Source organism: Drosophila tropicalis, unplaced genomic scaffold (genome assembly GCF_018151085.1).
Source record: "Drosophila tropicalis isolate 14030-0801.00 unplaced genomic scaffold, ASM1815108v1 contig_878, whole genome shotgun sequence".
In the NCBI taxonomy this organism is placed as follows: domain Eukaryota; kingdom Metazoa; phylum Arthropoda; class Insecta; order Diptera; family Drosophilidae; genus Drosophila; species Drosophila tropicalis.
This window is the reverse complement of record NW_027173374.1, coordinates 9349032-9371802: the sequence shown is the minus strand read 5'-3', so window position 1 is coordinate 9371802 and position 22771 is coordinate 9349032. Positions and strand designations below refer to the sequence as shown.

At 38.0% G+C, this 22771-nt stretch overlaps 1 protein-coding gene across 1 annotated transcript; it reads left to right on the top strand.

The window, feature by feature from the left end:
- Positions 1–11267: 11267 nt before the first annotated feature.
- On the top strand, positions 11268–11637 carry LOC137585134 (metallothionein-3-like). Its single transcript, XM_068300790.1, has 2 exons — positions 11268–11318; positions 11388–11637. Exons 1-2 carry the CDS (start codon positions 11294–11296, stop codon positions 11498–11500), a joined length of 138 nt encoding a protein of 45 aa, XP_068156891.1. The 5' UTR covers positions 11268–11293; the 3' UTR covers positions 11501–11637.
- Positions 11638–22771: the final 11134 nt, after the last annotated feature.

The following is a 22771-nucleotide window of genomic DNA, read 5'->3' as shown; positions in this document are numbered from 1 at the left end:
TATGAAACTTGAATTTTAAATATTTGCCGTATTTGCCTGTTAATTAAATTTGCTGACAAAGTGGAATATTTCACATGCAATCGGTGCAACGGAAGCAACGTCTCAGAATTTTTAGTTAATTTATGGCCAACAGCCAAGAGGCGATAATTGAAATTATATAGAAAAAGGGGTAATGCCATAGGAAACTTGTAGTTGGAGTTGGAGCTGGAGTTGGCTCTGTAAATAAAATAAATCTGTTGCCGTCGTTGGTGGAATTTATGCGCCTTGATAAAGCGTGCGGACCAGATTGGCACGTGCAACTGCAACCGGGGCGACGACAACGGCGACAGAACTGATAATATATGAGCCTTTCCGTAGCCGGAGTTTGGGCATGCAAGTGGATTTGCAGCTTCACTGATTCAGTAGTGGAGGCCTTTAAATTGAATTAGCCATGGCAAGGCAATGACAAAAAGAGAAAAGTTCTTTTTGGGAATTTTTAATGACATGCCATGAGTTTTAGGTTCATCCTCGAATCGATCCAATTAGATATTCTGAATCTGGATCCCGTGTATTTTTGTTGTTGTACTTTGACAGTTGCCATGCCCGGCGACAGGCATCTGACACAGGAGAGTGCCAGAGAAGGGGAATGAGAGGCTCATTATCAACGTCGCCACAATTTTTCAAGACGCCGGCAAATTTATCGCTCATAATTATTTCATTTTACAGTCTGCTGAAGTTCTCAGCAGCAGGCAACGACCTGGCCAACGACGAGACGACGCGTCGTCACTGGCGTTTGTATTTGAGATTGCCTTTTCTGTTTAGAATTTAAATACACATTTCTTTAATAGCACTGGCAAAGAGCTAGGGCTTCGTGTTAAGGTGTTGCGAATTGGCTTTAGACATCATCCATTAAGCGGCTTTCGGCTGCTTAGAAAAGCATTTACACAAATGCATTCTGTTCGACAAAGTTGCTGGCACAGTTTTCACTTGTTAACACTGCTATTGTTGTTTACCCTCAACAAAATGTTCCTCAACGCCACTCTGCCTCTTGTGTGTTTATGTGTGTGTGTGTGTGTGTGTGTGTGTTTGTGTCTAAAGTGGGGCGTAGCGGGGCGTGGCCAATCAACGTGTATGTGGGACGATGTTGCAGGTGCCTTAACGTGGCCTGCATTAGCATAATAAAACAACGATGAAAAAGAATAAACTTAAGAGAACGACTATTCAATACCTCTAATAAAGACGATGATGTAAGTGTCTTTATACGATACCTATCGAATGGTAGATTTCTGATTAATATTGCATTATAGATTAGGAAAGAATGAGAGATGAACTCAATGAACTTTAAGTGCTTTGCCATATTGTGTAGCCTACTTTTTCGGGCACTCACTGTTCGCTTGAGTAATTCGTATGCATTCCACGGAATATTCTCTTTCATCAGGCAGACAACATAAAATGTTTGGATTTACAGATTTTAACCATCTAACTACCACACACCCTTTGAAAAATGGCAACAGCAAGAGAAAGAAAGCCTTTAGGGGGTAACCATCGTTGGAACAATTAGGCAAGCGTATGTATGTATGTATATGTGTGTGTATGTGTGGCAGCATGGGTGTGAGGTTGGAGGTTTTTATTTGGGTAAATTGTTTTTCACTTAGCTCAAAGTTGGTTTCAAAATAAATACAGTGGAAAAAGAGCTTTTAGTGTTATCTCGCTTGTTGTGTTTCACTTAGCTGAGGATATTTTTGTTCATTTTTGTTTTGGTGTTAGTTTTTTTCTCTTTTGCTTTTATTAGAGCATCGCATCGGAATCGAGGCCATTAATCAAAAGATTGAGCGACATCGGCTTACTGTGCGTATGAAAATGTCGTCAGCTATGGCAAAACATAACGAATAGAAAAAAAATTGTCAAACTGTTTTCATAGGCAAGTTATAGACAATCGTGTAATTGAGGAATTACAATTTGAATGGTCTTGGGAACTGAGTATCCAGCTTAAAGTGCCAACTCAAAAGGGGGGGCTAAGTCAGTCGAGTGACAACAGCCACAGACAAAGTCACAACATGCTAAAGAAAAGAGGCAAAAAAATTTATATATGGATTTGCCTTCCAGCAACAACAACAACAATAAGACCAGCAAGGCGATTACTAACAACTGGGAAGCAACCGTAACAACATGAATGTAAGCAAGCTCAGGCATTGAAGGCATCGAAGCTTCTGGGACAAGACAAATTGCGCTTTGGTTGGGATCTACGAGTTTGGCTACAAAATGAAGCAGAGCTCTTCGGTTCGGCCAATTTTTTCCATATCCTTTCACTACACGAAAGAGAAAGAGAGAGAGAGAGAGAGAGAAATCGGCAGATGAGCCAAGCCATGTCGAAATGCTGCTGACGTTTCACATTCAAATGATAGAAAAAATTCTATGGAAAATACAACAGACAAAACCGACAATAATTTACACTTGATATTCATATGATTTTGTCCAATAAAATTATAAACGAATACCCGTATTCAATTTGTTGATTAAACTGCTTTTTTCGCATAGGAAATTAGTCTATGATTATTCATTCGGGTTCCCCTAAAGTTCAGCCAGAACTTCATTCTATAAATTGGTACCCAATTAAAGCAATTCTTTATTGCATTCCCTTTAATATATTAAAGTTTATTGCTTTGTTTCTATTTGAATATACCCTGGGAAAATCAGAACATACGATTGTTAAGACAAGCAGGCGCAGCATGTGGAACGGGAATCACTAGGAGTCAAGTCACTTTTGCCTAGTCGATGGTGGATGGCATATAAATTTTGCGGTCTCTTGCCATAAATCAGCGTTTGGCTGTCACCCATTTTGCCACTGTAAATCGCAAAAGTCTCTCTGTCTTTTAGTCCTTCTCTCCTGACCCAAGGTTGCTTTGCTCTCTCTTTAACTGGTCATTAATTACAAATTATATGCTGCTGGCTTGTAGCTCGGCTTGCTCGGCAATGACTCTGCTTCTCCTGAGCTGCTTGTCAGCTGTCTTGTGAGTGTCGCTGCGAACACAAATTAATGTTGACATCTCGTCCTTGCGTCCTGGTGGTGTTGAGGCTCGAGTGCGGCTTCATTAGACGAAGACGTGCTCTGTCCAAGTGGAGGACAACGCTTTGCCTGCATTGCACTTCAAAGACGCATAAATAATTAATAAAATTGTTGTAAAAAAGAAAAAAAAACAAAAAATATGAGTAGAAGTCAGAGACGTCAGTCCTGTTCACCCTGGTCTCCTTAGCTCTCCTAAATGCAGAGCTTGTAGACGCTAGGGTAGGCTAGTAGGAGGTGTTTGGGGTTCAAATTACTTGGCACTTGACAGTTGCAAACAACTCAACCGCTTGGCAGCCTTTTTTGCCTTCTGGCTTCTCTGGGCCATGTTTGTGTATGCAAATATTTGGCCTCATCATTGCGATACTTTGCACACTGCCGCAACGCACTTACATATTCCGTTTCAAATTCAGAAAAGTCATTAAATAATTTTCCACACTTGCACTCAACATGTCGTTGTGCTGGTTGATGGCGAGAGAAGGAGAGGAGGGAGGGAATTTAACTTAAACAGAAACAGATACTTGTAGAGCAAAAGCAATTTCATACAGGGAAACACACAGTGTGAAGGTAAGAGGGAGGGAAAGAAGATGAGAAGCAACTAAAGTATGAAATATGCATATTTTCATGTACATAACACTCACTCACAGGAAGCCACTCAGCCAATGTTGGATAAGTGGATGTGGGCCAAAAAGGCGTACAAAATGAAATGTTAAAGTTTCTTGGTTTCCAACTCCATCATAAGTGGTAACTCATCCAAAGCTATTTTAATTGATTTTGATTTTGAAGTATCATCAACCATTTTCCGATACTCACAATTGTATTTGCCTCGAATCAAGATAAATAACCAAAATATGCAGTGTGAATAATCAAGATAGGAAGCTTACTCAAGCTAATGTAGACACAAAAGGCTATCGCGGCCAAAATGAAGGGCCATCAACATCAATATCATTATGATTATTTTCATTATCATCATGTAATGCTGGTGGCTGCTAGTTGGTGGAGTTGCCCATCTCTAGAGATCTGCAGAAACATTTCCGGCTCGATTGCGGCTTATTTGATTTTCATTAGGCATAACTCAATTTGAAGCAAATAAAATGTGCTCAGCCGCAGATGAGCAGCTTATACAATAACAACTTACCAACTCTGCAGACTCTCAGAAAATCATGACGATTGAAACGAACGGAAACCAAACATGGGGGAAGAAATAAAGTCAAGCAAGCCCAAAGCCATCCCAAAGTCGGGGTAAGAACTCTCTCATTCATCCCTCCCCATCCAGCCACCATTCCAAGCATGAGCAAGTGAAGATGATGAAGTTAAACTACAACCGGCATGAACAATGGTTGGTTGGTTGGTTGGTTGGCTCGTGGGTTTGCCAGACTCCGGACTCGCGCTGGGGCTTTCGAATTGAGAAAATCAAGTAAAAGCCAACCTTTTGATTTCACTTCCTGTTAATATTGTCCGGGAAGTATAGTAAGCATGTGGCTGCCAGGAGTGAGAGTTGCATGCAGAGGCAGCTATAAGTTACTTTCTCAGCCGATTAAGGTGATGCCAAGGAATGCTATTGGAATCTCAATTCGGTATCTAATCAGCTTTCTTTTGTATCTTGTGCGTGTGGCTGTCTGTGCCCTTGACACCCTGGGGAGATCATTATCATCGTCGGTTTTGCCTTGATATACAAAAGTTTTTGTACCTTTTGACGTCTTATCCTGCGTCTTTGGTTCTGCTAAAGTATTTATGAGACTCTTGCACTTATACACGGATTTTGGCAGCTCTTTTTAGTTATAGGTGGCTAGAAATTTTTACAGAGAAAGCTTAGTTTCTAGGAATGTTAATGTTGAAATAAGCTTTAACAATAATGAGAAGACTTTAAATTTAAATGGCCCTAAAAAGTATGCTATATAATTGATAATACAAGGGTTTTCCTTATATTATTGGCATAAAAATTTAGAAAAATGCAGAATATGGTTATAAAATTGGTTGATAGTCAATACCATATCGTAAAATTTGAACATTTTCTTAGCTAAGAGAACTTTGGCCAAATGGGGGACAACAATTGAGAGTTATTTGTTTGTGATTAAAGCAATTATTTTCTTTTGTATGCAATTATTGAACGTATCCAATTACAATCTAGCACAACACACTTAAGAACACACACAGACACAAACACACTCATACATATGTATGTTCATTTCTTATTAGTTATGTTGGGAAAGTGTGCTTATAAACTTTGCACTCTTATTAGGTGCTTTCAATTCCTACGGGTCTTAATACTCTTTTTGCTCTTTGCCATTTGACTTGTCGTTGTTGTTGTTGTTGTACGCAGTTTTCTTTTGCTTCTAAGACCAGCCATCGGAGCATCCATTTTATTTCTGCAATACTTCTACCGTATCCTTTGCATGCTTAAGAATACCCTTTTTGTTGGCAATCCCAAAAACCACTTTTGTTTTGTTTAGCTTTTATTTGAGTTTGCCTCTCCACCTACATATATACTAAGGGAGAGGGGAGGGCAGCATGTTTACCGTCATCTCAGTTTTCAATTTCATTACTTTTTCTCCTGCTGGTTCTCTTACAACTACAACTTTATCTATATATGTATGTGTGTGTATATTGAGAACAAATATAGGTAAGTATAAAACTTATGTATGTATGCTTTAGTTGTGAGCATCCCTTTGTTTGTTGTTGTTAACATTGTTTTGTGATTCCATCGGCAAATGTTTTCCCTTTTATTAAATTTGAAGAGCAAGTTGCTGGTAAAGTTATAATCGGCTTATATAAGCTAACCATTAATTAAATATTCTACTCCACAAATGAGACGAAGATGAATCTTAAAGATAAAAATCTGTTAAGTGCTGCAATTAAATCAAAACTAAATGCTGCCTTTCAGCAGAGACAAAAAAAAAGTAAGGAAAACCAAAACGATGCTACAGAGAAAGTCGGGACAAGCAGGCTGCCAAAAGGCAAATAAGGCGGCAGGAGACAAAGCAATGGTGGCAGGGGCGGGGGCAGAGGCACTTGCACCCGCAAACCATAAAACAAAAGCCCGAACAAAAGCTAATTAAGTTTATGTCACCGGAAATTTGTTTCACCTCAAAAACCTCGAATTGTGTTGAGAGTTTTGTGGGACGGCGGTCTGGGCAGCATGTAGAGAGATAAAATGTACGTGGCCCCGTTCTGGGTGTCACACACAATGCGATGGCATCGAGAGTAGCAAGGGAAGAGGGATTGCGAATGGATACGACGTTGTGGGTTGTATGTAGGTTTCCCTCTTTTTTTTTTTCTCGAGACAAAAAGGACGCAATGGAGCACGAAGAGAAGTAAAGCGTGTTCACTGAAAAACTTTCAGCTCGAACTTGTACACTCTCATTGGCAATTAATCTGTTTGCTGGTAAAGACAAATGTAATGTGGAGTGAACATTTATTCCATTTACCCTTCGATTGCAATTTACTACTTGCATTCCTAGTTACCGATGCTGCTGCTGCTGCTACTTAAGCGCGGTCCCTAAATTGATTAACTTAATTTTCTTTAGCCCCCACTGAAAACAATGGGAAAATGCTCAAACTTGTGATGTCAACGAGAATTATTAGCAGGATGTGACTGTTAAGTTGATTTACAACCAGTTTGGCTGTCTACTGTCTTTATCTAGTTTTTCTATCTCTTGCACGTTTATTTGTCTTTTTCTCTATTTCCCTTTGGTCGATTCGTGGGTCTCTTTATGGTCGATTTTTTATGAGGCTTTTGCAACTTTCCAAGTGCAGCGCATACGGAAACGGAAACTTATGCGCCATATAACCACAGTTTTGGCAATTTTGAGTCTTCAACTTGCTATACCCTATAATCACACAGGTGAATTGGTTACACCAAGTGTTTCGAAATTTATATAAATAACTTGCCATTATCGAGGAATGATTGGTGGTTTAGATAGATAGATAGCCTTTGTGGCATTAGTATCTCCTTCTTTTGGTAAAAAAGTAAAAAATTATGTATACGCATAGTGTGACTAAGACCTAAGACTATGACAATGACTCTGCTGATGTTAAAGTAAATAGACTGATGACTTTCATCTTTTAGGCTGATTTCTACTCCTCATCTAGGAGTGAGTATTTTTACAGAGAATTTTTTTAGTCCAGTTGCTTGTTTAGTTAGTGAATTCTTTTATTTTTGAACAGTGGAAAACTTTTTGCACCTTGTGCACATTGTCATTTGCCCAATTACATGAGCAAAGCTTCTGCTCCTGCTGCTGCTGCAGTCTCTGTTTGGCTTTGGTGGGCTGGTCTGAGCTTTAAATGGGCGTGGACAAGGACTCACTTGACGCTCCATTGATGGCAACGGAGCTGGTACCTCTCCGGAGTGCACTTATGTCATCTTCTTCAAATTTTTCCCACTTTTTTTTTACAGCTTAGTTCCTTTTGTTGTTGTTACTTTAGCAAGTTTTCTGTGTTTGCACCTCGATGACAGCCGATGATGCCGCCTGTCACCCGACTCGACTCGATATGGTTGTTGCTGTTGCTGCCTACTACCTCCTGTGCACCTGTGCTAGGTGGTTGTCAACAACTCAAAATGCTTCCGTGCAATCGGTTTTTATAGCTTCCGAACAATTTGATTTGATTCCATTAAAAAAGTTACTCGAGTGATTTCCGTCAACCTTTCACCTCTGAAGTTGCAGCAGCTGCAACCTCAAACGAGGTAAGGTGAAGGGAGGGAGACGGAGAGGGAGGGTATCTCTAAATAATTGTGACATTGGCACGTCAGCATCGCGTTGCATAACATTCTAGTGTGTGGCATCATCCTTTTGCCCCGCAATGCTTGTCATTTGCTGGCAGATTGACAAACTTTTGATATATCCGAACGACAGCCAGTGATGAAAACTTATAACTTTTAATGCCAAGCAATTTCAATTGATGACACCGACGATGATAGCAATTACCATAAGGATAAGACATAATGGTTGCATCAGTTTGCATTTTTGCCTCAATGCAAATCCCTTTTACTATTCATAAAATGTCTCTAAAGAGTTGTCGTAAAGTATTCAACGGAGAGTTGTAATTGCAACTGCAAAAGTTATTCAACTTTAAAGTCCCGATAAAAAAAATGTTACGAGCAGAAACCACAAGAAGAAATAACACAAACAATGGGATCTTTTTTGTTTTATTTTTTACTTCATGCACTTGTCTATGACATTTATATTTGTTTGTTTGCAAATCAAAATTTAGGTTAACTACATTTTCCAGACAGAAAGTAAATAAAATTTTCCTACCAAGCTGCCAGTTATTGTCATTTAAAGTTTACAAATGTGCATTTAACACCCCAGACCCCATGGATGTTATCAAGGGCAGGGCAAGAGAGGGACGTGGTGTTGTCAAGTTGTTGAGCTGCTGCAACAATCTGCTCCATGTATAAATAAAAATCGCCAGCAGCAGCTGTCGGACAAAAGGGAAGACGGACACTTGGGCAGACGGACTGTTGGTTGGTTGGACGGATGGATGGATGGATGGATGGAATGGTTGCGGCATTTTGAAGAGCATATGAAAAGTTCGGCTCCCATGTTGTCGCATGGAATTTATGATGAATTTTCCAACTCGACGCATATTGCAGAACATTTTTGGGTCCATTCGGCGTAGGCTTCAACGCCTCTCTCCACAGACCTTTCCCCTTCACCTTCACTTCGTCTCCTGCAAATAGAGTGTGTGTGTGTGTGTGTATATGTCGTTGGGATTCGGATTCTGGTAACTGCAACCACAGGCACAGGCAGTCGGATGCCCATCCAGAGAAAACGGGTGGCAGATGTTTGAACGTTTTGCCTTTTTTCTCGGTTTGTGCGTGAAGTTCCATGTCACTTTGCTTGTCCGTTTGTCACTCGTCCATTTGTCGTTGCCATTGTCCGTTGTTCGGCCACATGACGTAGTCGTAGTCCAAAATGCTGATATCCCTTTTGCCTACGGCCTGCCAGTGTAGGTATGTATTGGAGAAACAGTTTCTAGTGTTGTTAGCAAATTTTTGAATACGATTTTACATGTGTGAATGGTTTATTGTTGAAATTATTAAGTAGTCAGTAGAAGGCCCAAAGGCTTAGAGAACGACACGAAAATCACAAAACAATCTGCAAAAATACCTACAATTTCGGTAAATGAATTTATACATTTTGTTTAAACATATTTGCACATTCTTTACACATAGCCCAAAATTAAAATAATGAAGTAGATTCTTTCATCAACTTTTCATGAAAGTTTCTCAACAAATTTCTAAGATTTCTATTTCAAAAGCAACAAAATAAAATCTTCACTATGCAAAAAATATGCATAAAACTTGAAAATATTTAAAACTATTTGAAAAGTTTCAATAATCAAGGAAACATAGAAAACTATTTTATATTTTAAACTCATATCAATTGGCTTTTTGAATTCAATGAAACTTTGAAATGAATAAAATGAATAAAGCAATGAGAGTTGATTGAAATTTTGTAAGAACTTCAACACTTATGAAAAACCATTATCTATTTGTTAACAAGACCAAAATAAAGTAAAAAAGTCCTTGAGATTTAAGCAAATATGTTTAACTGATTACTTCCATTTAAAACTTGAAAATTTGGTAATTGGAATTAGAGGCTTTTGTGTTCATGACCAGCGAAATATCAATTTGGAAATCAAACGTCCAATGCAATGGGAAATGTGTGCAATTTCAAGGCCTTTATGTTATGGGGCCATGTTATGATTTAGGCCAAAATAATAACTGCATTTATCTAATAAAACGGCTGTGATGGGTGGGGACGGTGGCAAAAAAAAATATTTGCTCATTTAATAAACGAACTGCTGGCTGTTGGCTATTGACGAAATCGAAATGAAAACCAAGCCGCGGGCAAACAAATCACAAATTGAATTGATTGGCGGGTAAACACGCGCCAGACCGGTGGCCTCGGTCTCCGCCTACGACTCGTCCAAATGAGCCATGCAAACAGTCCGAGTACAGTTGGCCAAAAGCAGCCGAAAAAATGGCACAAGAAAAAATGAACCAGCAGCCGCAAACTTTAATTGAGCGTGAACACGCCAGAAGGCTGCTTTTCCAGTGCGAACTTTAATTTTGATTTTGATAAGAAGCTCGTAATGGAAGTTTCAAATTTGCAATTAGCCGAAAATGAAATGGCCAAGCAAATTGTCAAAGAAAAGGCGAAATTGTTTACAAACCAATTACAAGTCCAAAGACAGAGACAGTGAGAGAAAGAGACCGAGAACTAAACAGAACAATGGCAACAGATTTCCAGCTTGCTGACCTTTGCCCCCCGAAGCAGCAATTGTGGACAAGCGCTGCCTAATGCCCATGAAGCGGTTGATGTTGGTGGGGTGGGGGGAATGGGTTTAGTCCAGCTGCCGCTGGAAAGATGCTCGAAATTAAGCAGAACGCCAAAAATTGCGTTATCTTAATGAGTTTAAACGTTAATCAGGCAAAGGGAGGCCAAAAAGCAAGCACCAGGCAGCAGGCGGCAAAGGAAGAAAGGAAGTGGAGCAGGCGCAACGGAAATGGTGGCCATTCTGTGTCATAGATTCTGATGGCAACAGTTTTGTGGTTGTGTGTGTTTTGTGAGAGTCGGCTGCTACGAATTATGCTTAACTTTCCCAACAAAACATCCGAAAAAACACAAAATCAAAAAACCGCACAGTTGACGCTGTTGCGGCAACGGAAGTCCAAAGTCCAAGCGGATGCATATTAAATTAATAATTTGACCTCATCCTGCAAGCTGCTACTTGCTGGCCCATTGCTCTGCTCTGTTTGTTGCTGCTGCTGCTCTTCAACCGAAGGCTAATTTTTGCATCCGCTTAAAAAGATTTGGGTTGGCTGATTGCCACAAGGACAAACATCTTTTGGTCTCGGTCTCTCGTAGTCACGTTGTCTTTATGTTTCGATTACAGAGAGATAAACAATTAAAAACTTTGGCAATTTGCGGTAATTTGACTTTAACCCATTGCGTATTCCTATGAAAAGGCAAGGCTAGCCCCAAGTTTCTTACAATTGAGTCATCACAAAGTGACCACACTGTCTTATCTTATCTCGGCCAACTTACCTCAACGACCTCAATTAACCGACGGTTCGTCTGCTTTTTGTTGATTTTGCACACGTTCAATCTGTTATCGAAAAGACCGAGTGCAAATCTTCAACGCCGAAGGCACTTGGCTGGTGGTTAGACCTATAAATACCAAGATAACAACATGCTCAATTCAATAGTAAGAAATCTTCGTTTATTGACCAACAACTGTAAAATGGTTTGCAAGGGCTGTGGTAACAGTAAGTTGTAATAATTTAATTATAAAAATGTAAAGTTGTAAAAAAATATAATTCATTTTTTATACTTAGATTGCAAGTGCAGCGAAAGCAAATGCGGTGACAATTGCTCATGTAGTCAGGACTGCAAATGTGCCTGCAAAACTGGCACCAAGGATCAATGTTGCGCCACTAAGGCCAAATAAAGGCGGCAATGGATGAAAACTCAATATGCTTAGAACTGCGATTGATGACAGATGACAATAGATGGAGTCGCTTGTATGACTTTAATGAAATGATAATATAATAAAACATAAATTTCCCTAATTGGAAATTGATACAATGCAGTGTCTCTATTCCTTTCTTTCTCTCTCTCTCTCTCGGTGCACAGCCACTAATTAGAGAGAAATGTAATATGCAAGTGACTATAAATGCAATGCACTTAAAGTAAACCTAAAACTAAATCTTTAAGTTGTTTTTACAGCACTTCAAAACTGGTCACCTATCTAAATGCTAAAGAAAACAGGTTTAAAAAGATTTATTTACCTAAATTTGACGTGTGGTATAGAAATGTTTAACAGTTTGCATAAGGATCTCTGATTAACTATTAGTTAGGATGCATAAGGATGGTTTCTGCAATTTTTGAACCTTTAAGACAAATATCCAAATTACAAGCCTTTTTCTTGATACACTACAAAGATCTCAAACCGCAAAACCAGAAACCCCTTTTTTTAAACAACTATATGTATCTATCATAAAGAAACATCATGTAATTGGTTGCACTTTTGACATAACCGTCCTTGATGGTAAATTCAAAAGAATTCCAAAATTTGTGACATCTTGAAATTGGCAAAAAGTCCTTGATGGTTTTTCGCAATTTCCCTACGCTAGCCTGTCTTGGGCAGTCAGATATGATATGCGCTTAATTACAATTGCGTTTTGCCGGGCAAAAATGAACTATCGCATACATATGTCAGGCAAATATTTGCTAACTGGCAGGACGTGACACTTGCTTTTGGTATTCCAGTGCGTAGTCGTAATGCCACACATATTAAAGGGTTTGGAGCCAAATGCGCAATTATTGCATCAGGCTGAAGCGCGTGGCATGGCAAAGTGCAAAATTTATGCGGTCTCATTTGAGCTTCTTCTCCTCCATCCCATTTCCCAACCCGCACACCAAGACCAAACTTCATATTGTGACATTTGTGTGTGTGTGTATGCGCTTAAAACAATTTTCTGTTGGCCCTGTGTTGTTTTTATTGCCACTGACAATGTGATGGTGGTGGTGATGCCCATTAGAGCGCAATTGTTTAAACAATTAATTAGCGGTGCTCGAGCGCACCACATTTATGCGAACAACAATGAAGATGTTAGACAAAAAAACAGGAATATAAAGTGCTGGCCACTTGCAACTTTGCACAATAGGAGAACAGTGAGAAGGGCTCTACAGAAAGCCCAGATCCTTAATAGGTTGTATTTATGTGTGGAAATGAGAGAGCAAAAAAAAAAAAAAAAACGAGACTTACAATGAAAAGCCATAAAGGAAGGAAATGTTGGGTCTCCCCCGCTCCACAAAAGTCCAGTGTCTGTGGCAAGTCTGCCTCTCTAATTGTCTGTATATAATTTAGGCAAACATTTTTAATTAAGTGCCATGTCCTTCCGCTCATGAACAATGCCTAAATTATAATTCCCTCATTATTCAACTTGAGATTTACTCGACGACTGAATTTAACTCAGCCTGATGGTTTCCATTACTTGATCCACAATCAAGCTATTATCTCAACAGCTAGTTGGGTAGGCAAACAAACAGAAACAAACCGCACTTGCAACACTTCAACCCAACACTTTTTGGCAACCAGCAGCCACAGTTTAATGAGCCCCACCACCCCTTGTACCATTTTATTTACTTAACTCTCATTCTCGGTTTTTTGACTCTGTGGCTTATCTAGTGCAAAAGTCCTGGCAGTCCTTATGCAATATACAATTTGTTAAAGAGCCACAGCTTAAATGCTTCCATAAACTTTTCCAAATATTAACAAAAAAAAGGGTCTAAGTAAGTTTTCTATGTTGAATTGTAGTCTAAAAGCCAACCAATATTAAGATTGTTTTAGTGGGTTTTGTTTGAATCTCAATCCAGCTTTTTCAGTCTACAAGTAAATAAATGAATTAAGACGAGAAAGATGAAATAAAATGTCTCCAAAACCATTGTAACAAGCATTCATTGAAAACATAGAATTGATGTTATCTTTGCGAAATTTAAGACAAAAAACTTGAAATATAATCACTCTTAAAATGTTTGTGACAAGCATTTCAATCTACTTGTAAAGAAAACCCACCAAGATATAAAACCTGTTGACTAGAATGAAATAAAAGTTGTACACTTTAAACATATATTTCTTGGGTCCTTCTTCATGTTGCCTATGTATATATATGTATATATATATATATGTATTTCTGTTGTCTGTGTCGCACTCGTAACTTTGCTCAACAAAATTACTTGCTTCCGTTTCCGCCTACTTCTTGGTTGTCGTCGCCCACTGATAGATGCCATTATGACCTACACTTGGGCATAAGTTTTCCCTGTCCGGGTATTACGATGGCAAAACGGTGATGACGTTGCTGCCAGCAATTAAAGCCAATTATGCTTAAATAATTGTTTTAAGCAGATTTCTTAAGCGACGCTGTTCTCCTTTCTTTTTTTTTTTGAGTGTTTTGCCCTTATTGAGTGGGTTTTTTATGGCCGCATTTAACATTACTTAAAGCTGATTTCTATTTATATTCTGGCAATTCGTTAGGGTGTTAGGGATAGTGGTCAGGGATGCGGGGGAACGAGATCTCGTTAAAATAATTTGTCACAGCATGGTGTTTAATTAAAAAGTTTTAAATGAATGTGTGATGCCATTAAATGAGTTTCTTCCGTCTGGCAATGACCATGCGCCTAGAAAATAATTAACACAACTGCAACATACATTTATACACATACATATACATACAAATATTCTTTTATACGAAATAAATATAACAAAAAAACAAGGATGGGCTTAACATCACATCGGGAGAGATATTGTGAGATATCGTTTGAAAATCGCTTTTATTTCAAGTCGATGAAAAAAGTTAAACAAATGTGTATAAATTTGATAGATTTCAATACAAAATTCTTTTGAAAGACACAGAATGCAAAAGGCTCTAGGAGATAGCTAACTAGCCCTTGAAACTATGCTATAGGAAATTAATTTAAGCTATGGTCAACAACTAAGTAATCAAGGAGTAAAAACAAATATAAAATTGAGTTAAATACTTTAATTTTATTGAACAACTTTAAATCTCTTATGAGTTCTCTTTTCAAAAAATGTTAGAAGCATTTTAATTTCAGTGTATTTCTATGCTATTTCCATTCCCAAATAATGGATTTAGTATGGGCTCTAAAAATTCATTTGCCTGTCCCATAACAAGAGCAAAACATTTGCTCCATACAAAATTCACTACATTTGTATGTATGTTTGTATGTAACTTTTGTCTGTTTTTCTTTTCTGTTGCCCGAAATGCAAATTTAAAGCATCAAAGGTTTAAAAATAAAATCTAATATAATAATTATTTGCATAACTTTCGATTTGAAAATAGTTAAAAAAAACTTGTTGGTATTATGAATTGATTTAATTGTGTGATATGTTTATATAAAAAAGTTATTTAATATTGCGTTAGTTCATTGACTTTTATGGCATGGCTAAAGCAAATAACATTTATTAATCCATTTCTTTTTGAATGAAATATAATATGTTCAACATGTTGTATACGTAATCTAGTGGCCAACATACTGATAATATAAATAAATATTACACATTCTGGTTGGTTGTGTCCACCCTAAAAAAGAATAGATGCATCTTTGTGCACACACAAATGCTATGTAGATGCATAGGACAATAAAATTTATTGTTGTAGTTGCAATTGTTGTAATTTGCTATGTGTGTGTGGGTGTGTGTGTTTGTGTCTACCACAATGTCCATCAGAGCATTTCATTGTTGAGCCACATAATTAATTGCCGTAGTTTTTCGGGGGGCGTGTGTTAAATAATTAGAAAACAAGTTTTTAAGCTATTAATCACATTGTGGGCCAGCAATGTGCTCGGGGGAATAGTGGCGAATTTAGTGGCTTACAAAAAGAATGTTGTCCAATTTAATGGTTAAGCCTTATCGTCGAACGCTCAACCATTACTACACACACACACAATCAAATACATATACCCATAAGACACAATCACACATTAACATCATCAACACCTTATCGGCAACGTCCAACAGTAAATGCAATAATAGCCAAGCCAAGAGATGCCTCTAATATGCTCTGGCTTAAGCCAATTGTAAGCGATGCTAAATCAACAACATAATCCCATAATTTACATAAAATAGATTCGAAAGGCAGGGACAAGCATAACAAAAAGGTTGCCTTTGCCCTGAGAAGGTCAGGGGTCGGGCTAACACAATTTGCCCCACTCAAACATCATTATGGCATAAATTGATGCTCAATCCCCCTTGCTCATTTATGAAAATTTCCCTTTCGCTTGTCTGACGATGCTCAAGGCACTGTCTCTGTCTCTTTCTATTTGTGTGTGTGTGTGTGTGAAGTACATAAGTTTATGTCTTTTTCTTTTTTGTTACATCATTAGATGTTGACCTTTTTAATTGCCTAGGTAACTTTAAAGTACCTTGACTCGACTACTAAGGTATTTGCATGAATATATACTCTATCTTGAAATTCTTTTAATGATATGTCAATTATGTAGTCCTTGAAAGGGATTTCAAAGAAAATTGTAGAGGAGCAAACTAATTGTTTGATTTTACACTCGTTCAGGCTTAAGCTAACTAGGGATACAAAAGGTAAACAGTCCTCAGACGTTTTGAAATAGTAGAGTGTTTAAGTAATCTTAAAGTTAGATGGAATATATTTTTAGTTGGGTTTTTTATATCTCCAATTACTCTTTGATTACTTATAGTTGACTATTTCCCATAGCATACTTTCAAGGGCTAGATTATAGTGAGCCTTCTCAATGGTTTCTCCGAAAGAATTTTGTATTGAAATATATAAAATTTGTACAAATTTGTTAAACTTTTTTGTCGTCTATTGAAAAGTCATGCAAAATACCATCAATTTAATTGTCAATATTTATTTAACTAGGCCTTTAGACAATGAGAATATGCCCCTACATTGGCAAGGGTATATGGAGTGAAAGACGTGACCAACTTGTCAACGCTTGAAGCATATCCAATTTTGCCACAAATTGCTGTCATTATGATTGCAACAACAACAAAAGGAGCACTTGAGATAGCAGCAGTGTCAGCGAGAGAGAGAGAGAGAGAGTGAGAGGGAGGGGCAGCAGCAGAATAAATAGTCGCTGAGTTATTAGCCAAGCGTGATTGGCATAAATCAATGCCACCCAAATGCAGCTGCCTCAGACATCAGGTAAACTGACTGGCCCCTTCTTTGCTTTTGTTGTATGATGGCAACATTTTTTATTATGGATCCACTTGTAATCCCTTCAAAATCAAGATGGATGCTTTTAATGTAACATTAAATGCTGAAATCGGAAGGCATATTGATTCATCTGGCACATTAACATAACCGAAATGTATATTTTAGTTATCGTTTGATTCTTTTTGCGCATTGCAGTCCCGTTTGCTGAATGACACTTTGATTTGCATAACACAAGGACGAAGAGAAGGTGGAGAAGGAATATTCTTATGCCATTCATTTTGGTTAATTGTATTAGAAGACACAGAAGTGTTGCCATAGATTCAATAGTATATAGAGTATTGAGCAAGTATATAAAGTATCCATCGATTTGCTTTTGTATGACAAAATGTCTGTCGTGGCACAAAGGATTTAATTAGTTTTTCTTTCATTTGCCATTGAGTGCTGAGTAATTGCTTTTAACTGTTATCAGAGAGAATTTCGGATACGAAAATTGCAAAAAGCCAAATCGTAATGAAAGGAAACACAGTAGTTGCTGCTGGGTGACGAGTGGCCAGCTGGCATCCATTGGATCTGCGAATGCTTCTCCTAATGAAATACTTGTGTCGTGCGCCTGTCGACATTATTAACAGTTTCCGAACTTTTGAATTCACGAACGTGAATGCGGGGTGCAATAAGAGAGAAAAACAGATTAAATACTGCAATTGCTAGCCAAAGCGGACAGCAACAGGATGAAAATAAAATGTGAAAAGTGTGCTAATTTCCATTGAAAGTGTAGGAAAAAGAAACTGAAACAAAAATACATAGTAGCAGCAGCAGCAACATCAGCCTCACAAAGGCATCGCGTAAAATGTGTTTAATTCAAATTGTGGCTCAAAAGAAACTATGTACAAGCTGCCATGACCATGGCCAGTAAAAGTAAACCCCATCGACATTCCGAGACAGAGAAAAGTGTATGGCGGGTGTTAGTTCACTTGATTCCAGTTTTTATACCCTTTACAGGAAAAATCTATCCAGTTAGTTAGAGGCTGCTAGCTGTATCATCTATAAGGTTTAAGTAAACAAAGAAAGAGATAAGTTAGAGTATCGTATAGTCGGTTGGGTACTACATTTATGTACATAAGTTGCTGCTGTTGAGACGTCCATGGCGACACAAATCCAATTTATATGCTTTGTGTGCATTTGGTTTGAGTTTCCCATGGTTTTTATTGGCACGACAATTTGTATTCATATTTTTCATGGCTTTGTATCCGCTTTCATGTGTGACTTTTTGTAAAACAGTTCTAATTCACAAGTTAAATATGAGTTGCCATTTGCATACAACAGTCAAACGTGAAGCTTGTAAGCCCGATTTAACTCTATGAATGAAAGAAATAAATTTGGAAATGATAAAGCAGTCGAAGGACTCTTTCATAAGCACTTTAGATCTGCATAAATGATGGTGATAAGTTGAATAGTTTCGAATTAGTCTATGTTCCAATGTCTGTTACTATAACTTCTGTATTCATAAGGTTTTTGTAGCTTAAGCTTCTCGAATCAAGTTGTAAGGGTTTTAGAGCCACTCAACAAAAACATCATAGCAAGTATTACTAAAACAGTTTCTCTTGAAGGGAAAAAAAAAACCCATTTTGCTTTTTAAGACTTTTGGTCTATTGTAACTTTTACCGCAAGCCTTTTGGCAGAGAATTAATCGCCTATCGGTTGGGGAAAGGAAAAGCGGGATCACTTTAACAGGAAATCCCTTAACCCGGCCAGTACAAAGCCACTGACTGGAGCATCAATGCCATCATATCGCATAAATCGAAAGCATGTGGCATACCTTTTCTGTTTTTTTTGTTATTTGTTATTCTTTTTTTTTTTTTCATTGTTGTCCGTAGAATGGATAAAGTCATTGTAACTTTATTTGTTGTCGCTCGTTTGTTTGTCTGTGCCTTTTGGCTTTGTTGTGCGAAGCTTTTAAAAGTTAATAAATCCTTTTAACTTATTCCATATTTCAATGCCCTTCGTGGCGGCATTGGTGTTGGTTTTCGCTTTAACCGACAAAAAACAAAAAACTTTTCAACAATGTGAATATCCTGGATGATCCGTTCGGTTAAACGAGATTTGGAGGGAAAAAACACAAGAATTTGTCGTTGTTTGTATGAAGCGAAAGCAATTCAGAAAGTGTTTTCTAATAAATTACAAGTTTTCTAAAGGAAAATAGATATAGGAATTGTGCTCTAAACATAAATATTAGTTAACTAAATCTTTAAGCCATTAAAGTTTCTATTAATTTCAATTCCGGTGGCCTACTATCATATGTATATAATATATATACTATGTGTACACACATACATACTTACATATATCATAGCCATAGCCCATGTCATTGTCTTTCCATTTCTTGAATATGCGCTATTTTCAGTCTCTGCCATCTCCTTTTGATTTGTTGTGGCAGCTCACATTTATATTCCTTATAGGTATGTCTGTATGTATGTATGTATATATAGAATTCCGTTGCTCCGCGGCCTTTTAACGATTCATTTTTTATAAGAAGGACGACGACGACGACTTACAGTAAGCTCAGTTTCCATCTCTTTGTTGCTGAGTGAGTGGGTGGATGGATGGTTGGATGGTTGGGAGGTTAAAGGTCCTTCTCTATCATTCGCCATGTATTTTTATTATTTATTATCCGTTTTAAATCCCAGCTAAAGATCATTATACACATCAGTGAGTCCGATTGTGAGAATCGCAGCTACTTCTGATTTCTGATTTCTTGTTTTCGACGTTTGCCCAGCCTCTGGGCTGCAGTTTTATACATAAGTTGTTCTCTGGGTAGAATGATTGTAGGGTAAATGGGTAGGGCTTTCTTGAATGCGAGGGGGAAGCGCACAAGCGCACAAAACGAAGGCAAGGAAAACGATTTAACTGAAAATTGAGGTTGAACTTAATCATAAATCAATGCTAATGATGCTAAAATGCTAGAAAATTTTGCAGGCATGCTGCCGTCTGGCAGCAACGGGATGCCATTTCGAGTGGATATCACATGGCTTGGGTTAGGAAGCGGGATGGAGGATGATGATGGCAGGAGTCAAGGATTTGCCGAGCTGGCATTTGCCAAGCCACTGCCATCATGCCCCACGCCCACTTGGCAGATGTCTGCCTGTCATTTATTACAATTGCTTTGACTTTTGTTAGTTTGTTGTCGTTGTTCGCGTTGTTGGTGGGTTTTCATTCTTATTCTTGCCTTTTTTTGGCTTAAGTCTAAGGCCAAGGCATTCTGAATTCTCAATCTGTGTGAGTTTTATTTTGCCTTATGGTAGCTGGGGCATTTGTAATCATTTTTGAGATTCAATGTTATATTTGTCACCTACTTTCCATAGCTCATTTGTTATTTGATTTTGTACGAAACTGTAGCTTCAATCTAAAAGAAAAAATAAAAACAAAAAGTAAAGAAAAGCCTTTTTAGAAATGCCTGCCCCAAAGAAGATTCACAATGTGAATCCAGGACATCTGGATCGTGAAAATCAAGAGTTGCGGCACGAGAAGTTGCCGCTCGATGTTTGCCGTTTGATCCAGCAGGGACGTCTGGCCAAGGGTCTGAGCCAAAAGGAATTAGCCATCAAGATATGTGAGAAGCCGCACGTGGTCAGCGACTACGAATCGGGACGTTGTATACCCAATTACTACATATTGGATAAAATCGAACGCATTATAGGGATCAAATTGCATGGCAAAAATCGTGGCATACCGCTTCAAGTCAACGTGCAGCGCCCCAGGAAGTGAGCTTTACGCTGGAAGGTCAGGACTGGAGGTCAGGATTGTGATTGCAGAAATCAATGCATAGCCCATTCCCTACGTGTTGATTAAACAGAGCAAATACTCTACAAGTCTTTGTGGTGTCTTTTTTATCTCCTCTTCGCTACGTAGAAAGAAAGGTGTGTGGGGGATATATTGGTCTTGTCTTTAATATATGCACATATATGTAGATATATCTTTGGCCAAACAATGCTTCAGAATGATAGCTCGTTAAGGTGAGACCATAAACGCAACGCATAATGTGACACCGGAGAATTGCAAAATTCATGAAGGCAATGCAAAATACACAAAATTGTCTTGCAGGAGTTAACGGAATTCCGTATGCTCTGCCAACATAGATAGAATAGAGAAGCGTAGAGTAAGGGCATAAAAAATACTTAGGAATTCAAAAGCACTTTAAGTCATTTATATTTCGATAAAAGTGTTTATGCAAATTTTCTCCAAAAGAGACGAGAAATAAACGTAATCGTAAAGCAGAAACCAATGTGGATTACAAGGGCATAAGCGGGTGGTAAAGGCAAATGATAAGAAAGGGGAGTGGATGGGGGAGAGGCTTGTAGCATTGGCATCCGACTTGTAAAAATTGAAATAAATGTATGCAGAAAGAGGACGTACACACACTCGCACTCACACACGCACACACACACACACACACACATATTGTATGCATAAGTTATGCCTCGTTGGTGGCCAAATTTCTTCTCTTTTTTTGGTGGCGAATGATGGCCTCGTACAGGAAGTGTGCCCTGACCCAACAGTCGCAATGCCAAAAGAATGAAATTTTTTTTTACAAATAGCAAATTGAGTTAGCGACGCCGCCGCCAGAAAAACAACAACAAACATATAAAGAAAAACTGTGGGGGAAAAAATGCGTAAGGTGCGCCGAGTTTGTGGAAATTGCCTTTTTACGAGCGTATTAGCACGTGTGTGTGTGTGTGTGTGTGTAGATATTTGCATTTGCCTTTGTTGCGTATGTATTTGTGGGTCTCTGTCTCGCGGCTAATGTGTCCCCAGCGATCCCAACCTGTGTGAATGGTTCGGTCTCCCACCTTCTTCCATGTGCGCTTCATCATCCTGCTGGCTATGTATTCCACAGATAAATCAATTTACTTTCATTTCATTTGTGTGCATAAATTTGCTGCGTTCGTGTGCGTGTGTGTGTGTGGCAGTAAAAATTTTGAAATGATTTTCTAAAACGTCCATAATTCTCTTTTTCTTTATGCTTGCTTCAAAAAAAAAAAAAAAAACAAAAGAGGAAAACATACACAGACTTTTTTTAAATTTACTCACGCCCGCAGGTTTGCAGGATTCAAAAACAAATTTTTATACCCTGTATTGATTGAGTGTAAAGGCTATATTCTGGATATTTAAAGTGTCTTGAGCAACAGGGATAATATAACAAACGGTGATACTTTCAATACGCCTTTATGAGTTTTGATTGTAAGTTTTGTAAGAGTTAGAGTAACTTAACTTTTTCAAGCTAAATCAAAGTTAATTGATTAAGTAGCTTACAGCAAGTCTTTGAGAAAATAGATTTGATTTGCCAAGAATTAGTAAGTGATTAGATTATGTTGCAAGTTTTGTAAACTTTCTTACTCAAAGGTTTTTCTGAGGTGTCCACAGTTCTTTTTTCTTTTCTCTCAAATGGATTTTGGAAAGAACAAATCTTCTAGTAAGCAAATCTGTTGAGATTTCCACTAAGAACATATTTCTTGAAGACAAAATACAATGGATACTCTTAGAAAGGGTTTGTCTTCCTAACACGGTATTACAATGTCTATACATGAAGCTAAGTTATTTCAGTTTTTTTGTTGCATATTTGCACATAATTATTCAATTTGTGTATTCAAAGTGGCACTTACTAACAGCAGTGGGTAAATTGGTAAATCTATGCATTGTTGTTGTTGTTGTTGTTGTTGTTGTTGTTGTTGTAGGACCCCCCCTGAATAGAGTAGGCACCTGCATGTGTGTGCCTGCCATTGAATAATGACAAGAGCTAACAAAACATTTTCCAATTCATTGAATTTTACAGTTGCCATCCATTGAATCGGTGATATATATATAAATAAATATATCTAAGAACAAGGATAAGGAAATGGTACACTTTGTCACGTGCTCTCTCTCTTTCTCTCTCTAAGTGTGTGTGGTTGTGTGTGTGTTATGGGTGTGACGTCAATTTTAGATTTGTCAAATTGTTAAAATACAAAAATACT

Coding starts and splice junctions, on each gene's coding strand:
- LOC137585134 (XM_068300790.1), top strand. CDS start 11,294: ATGGTTTGCAAGGGCTGTGGTAACA. Junction 11,319..11,387: donor TTGCAAGGGCTGTGGTAACA/GTAAGTTGTAAT, acceptor TTTTATACTTAG/ATTGCAAGTGCAGCGAAAGC.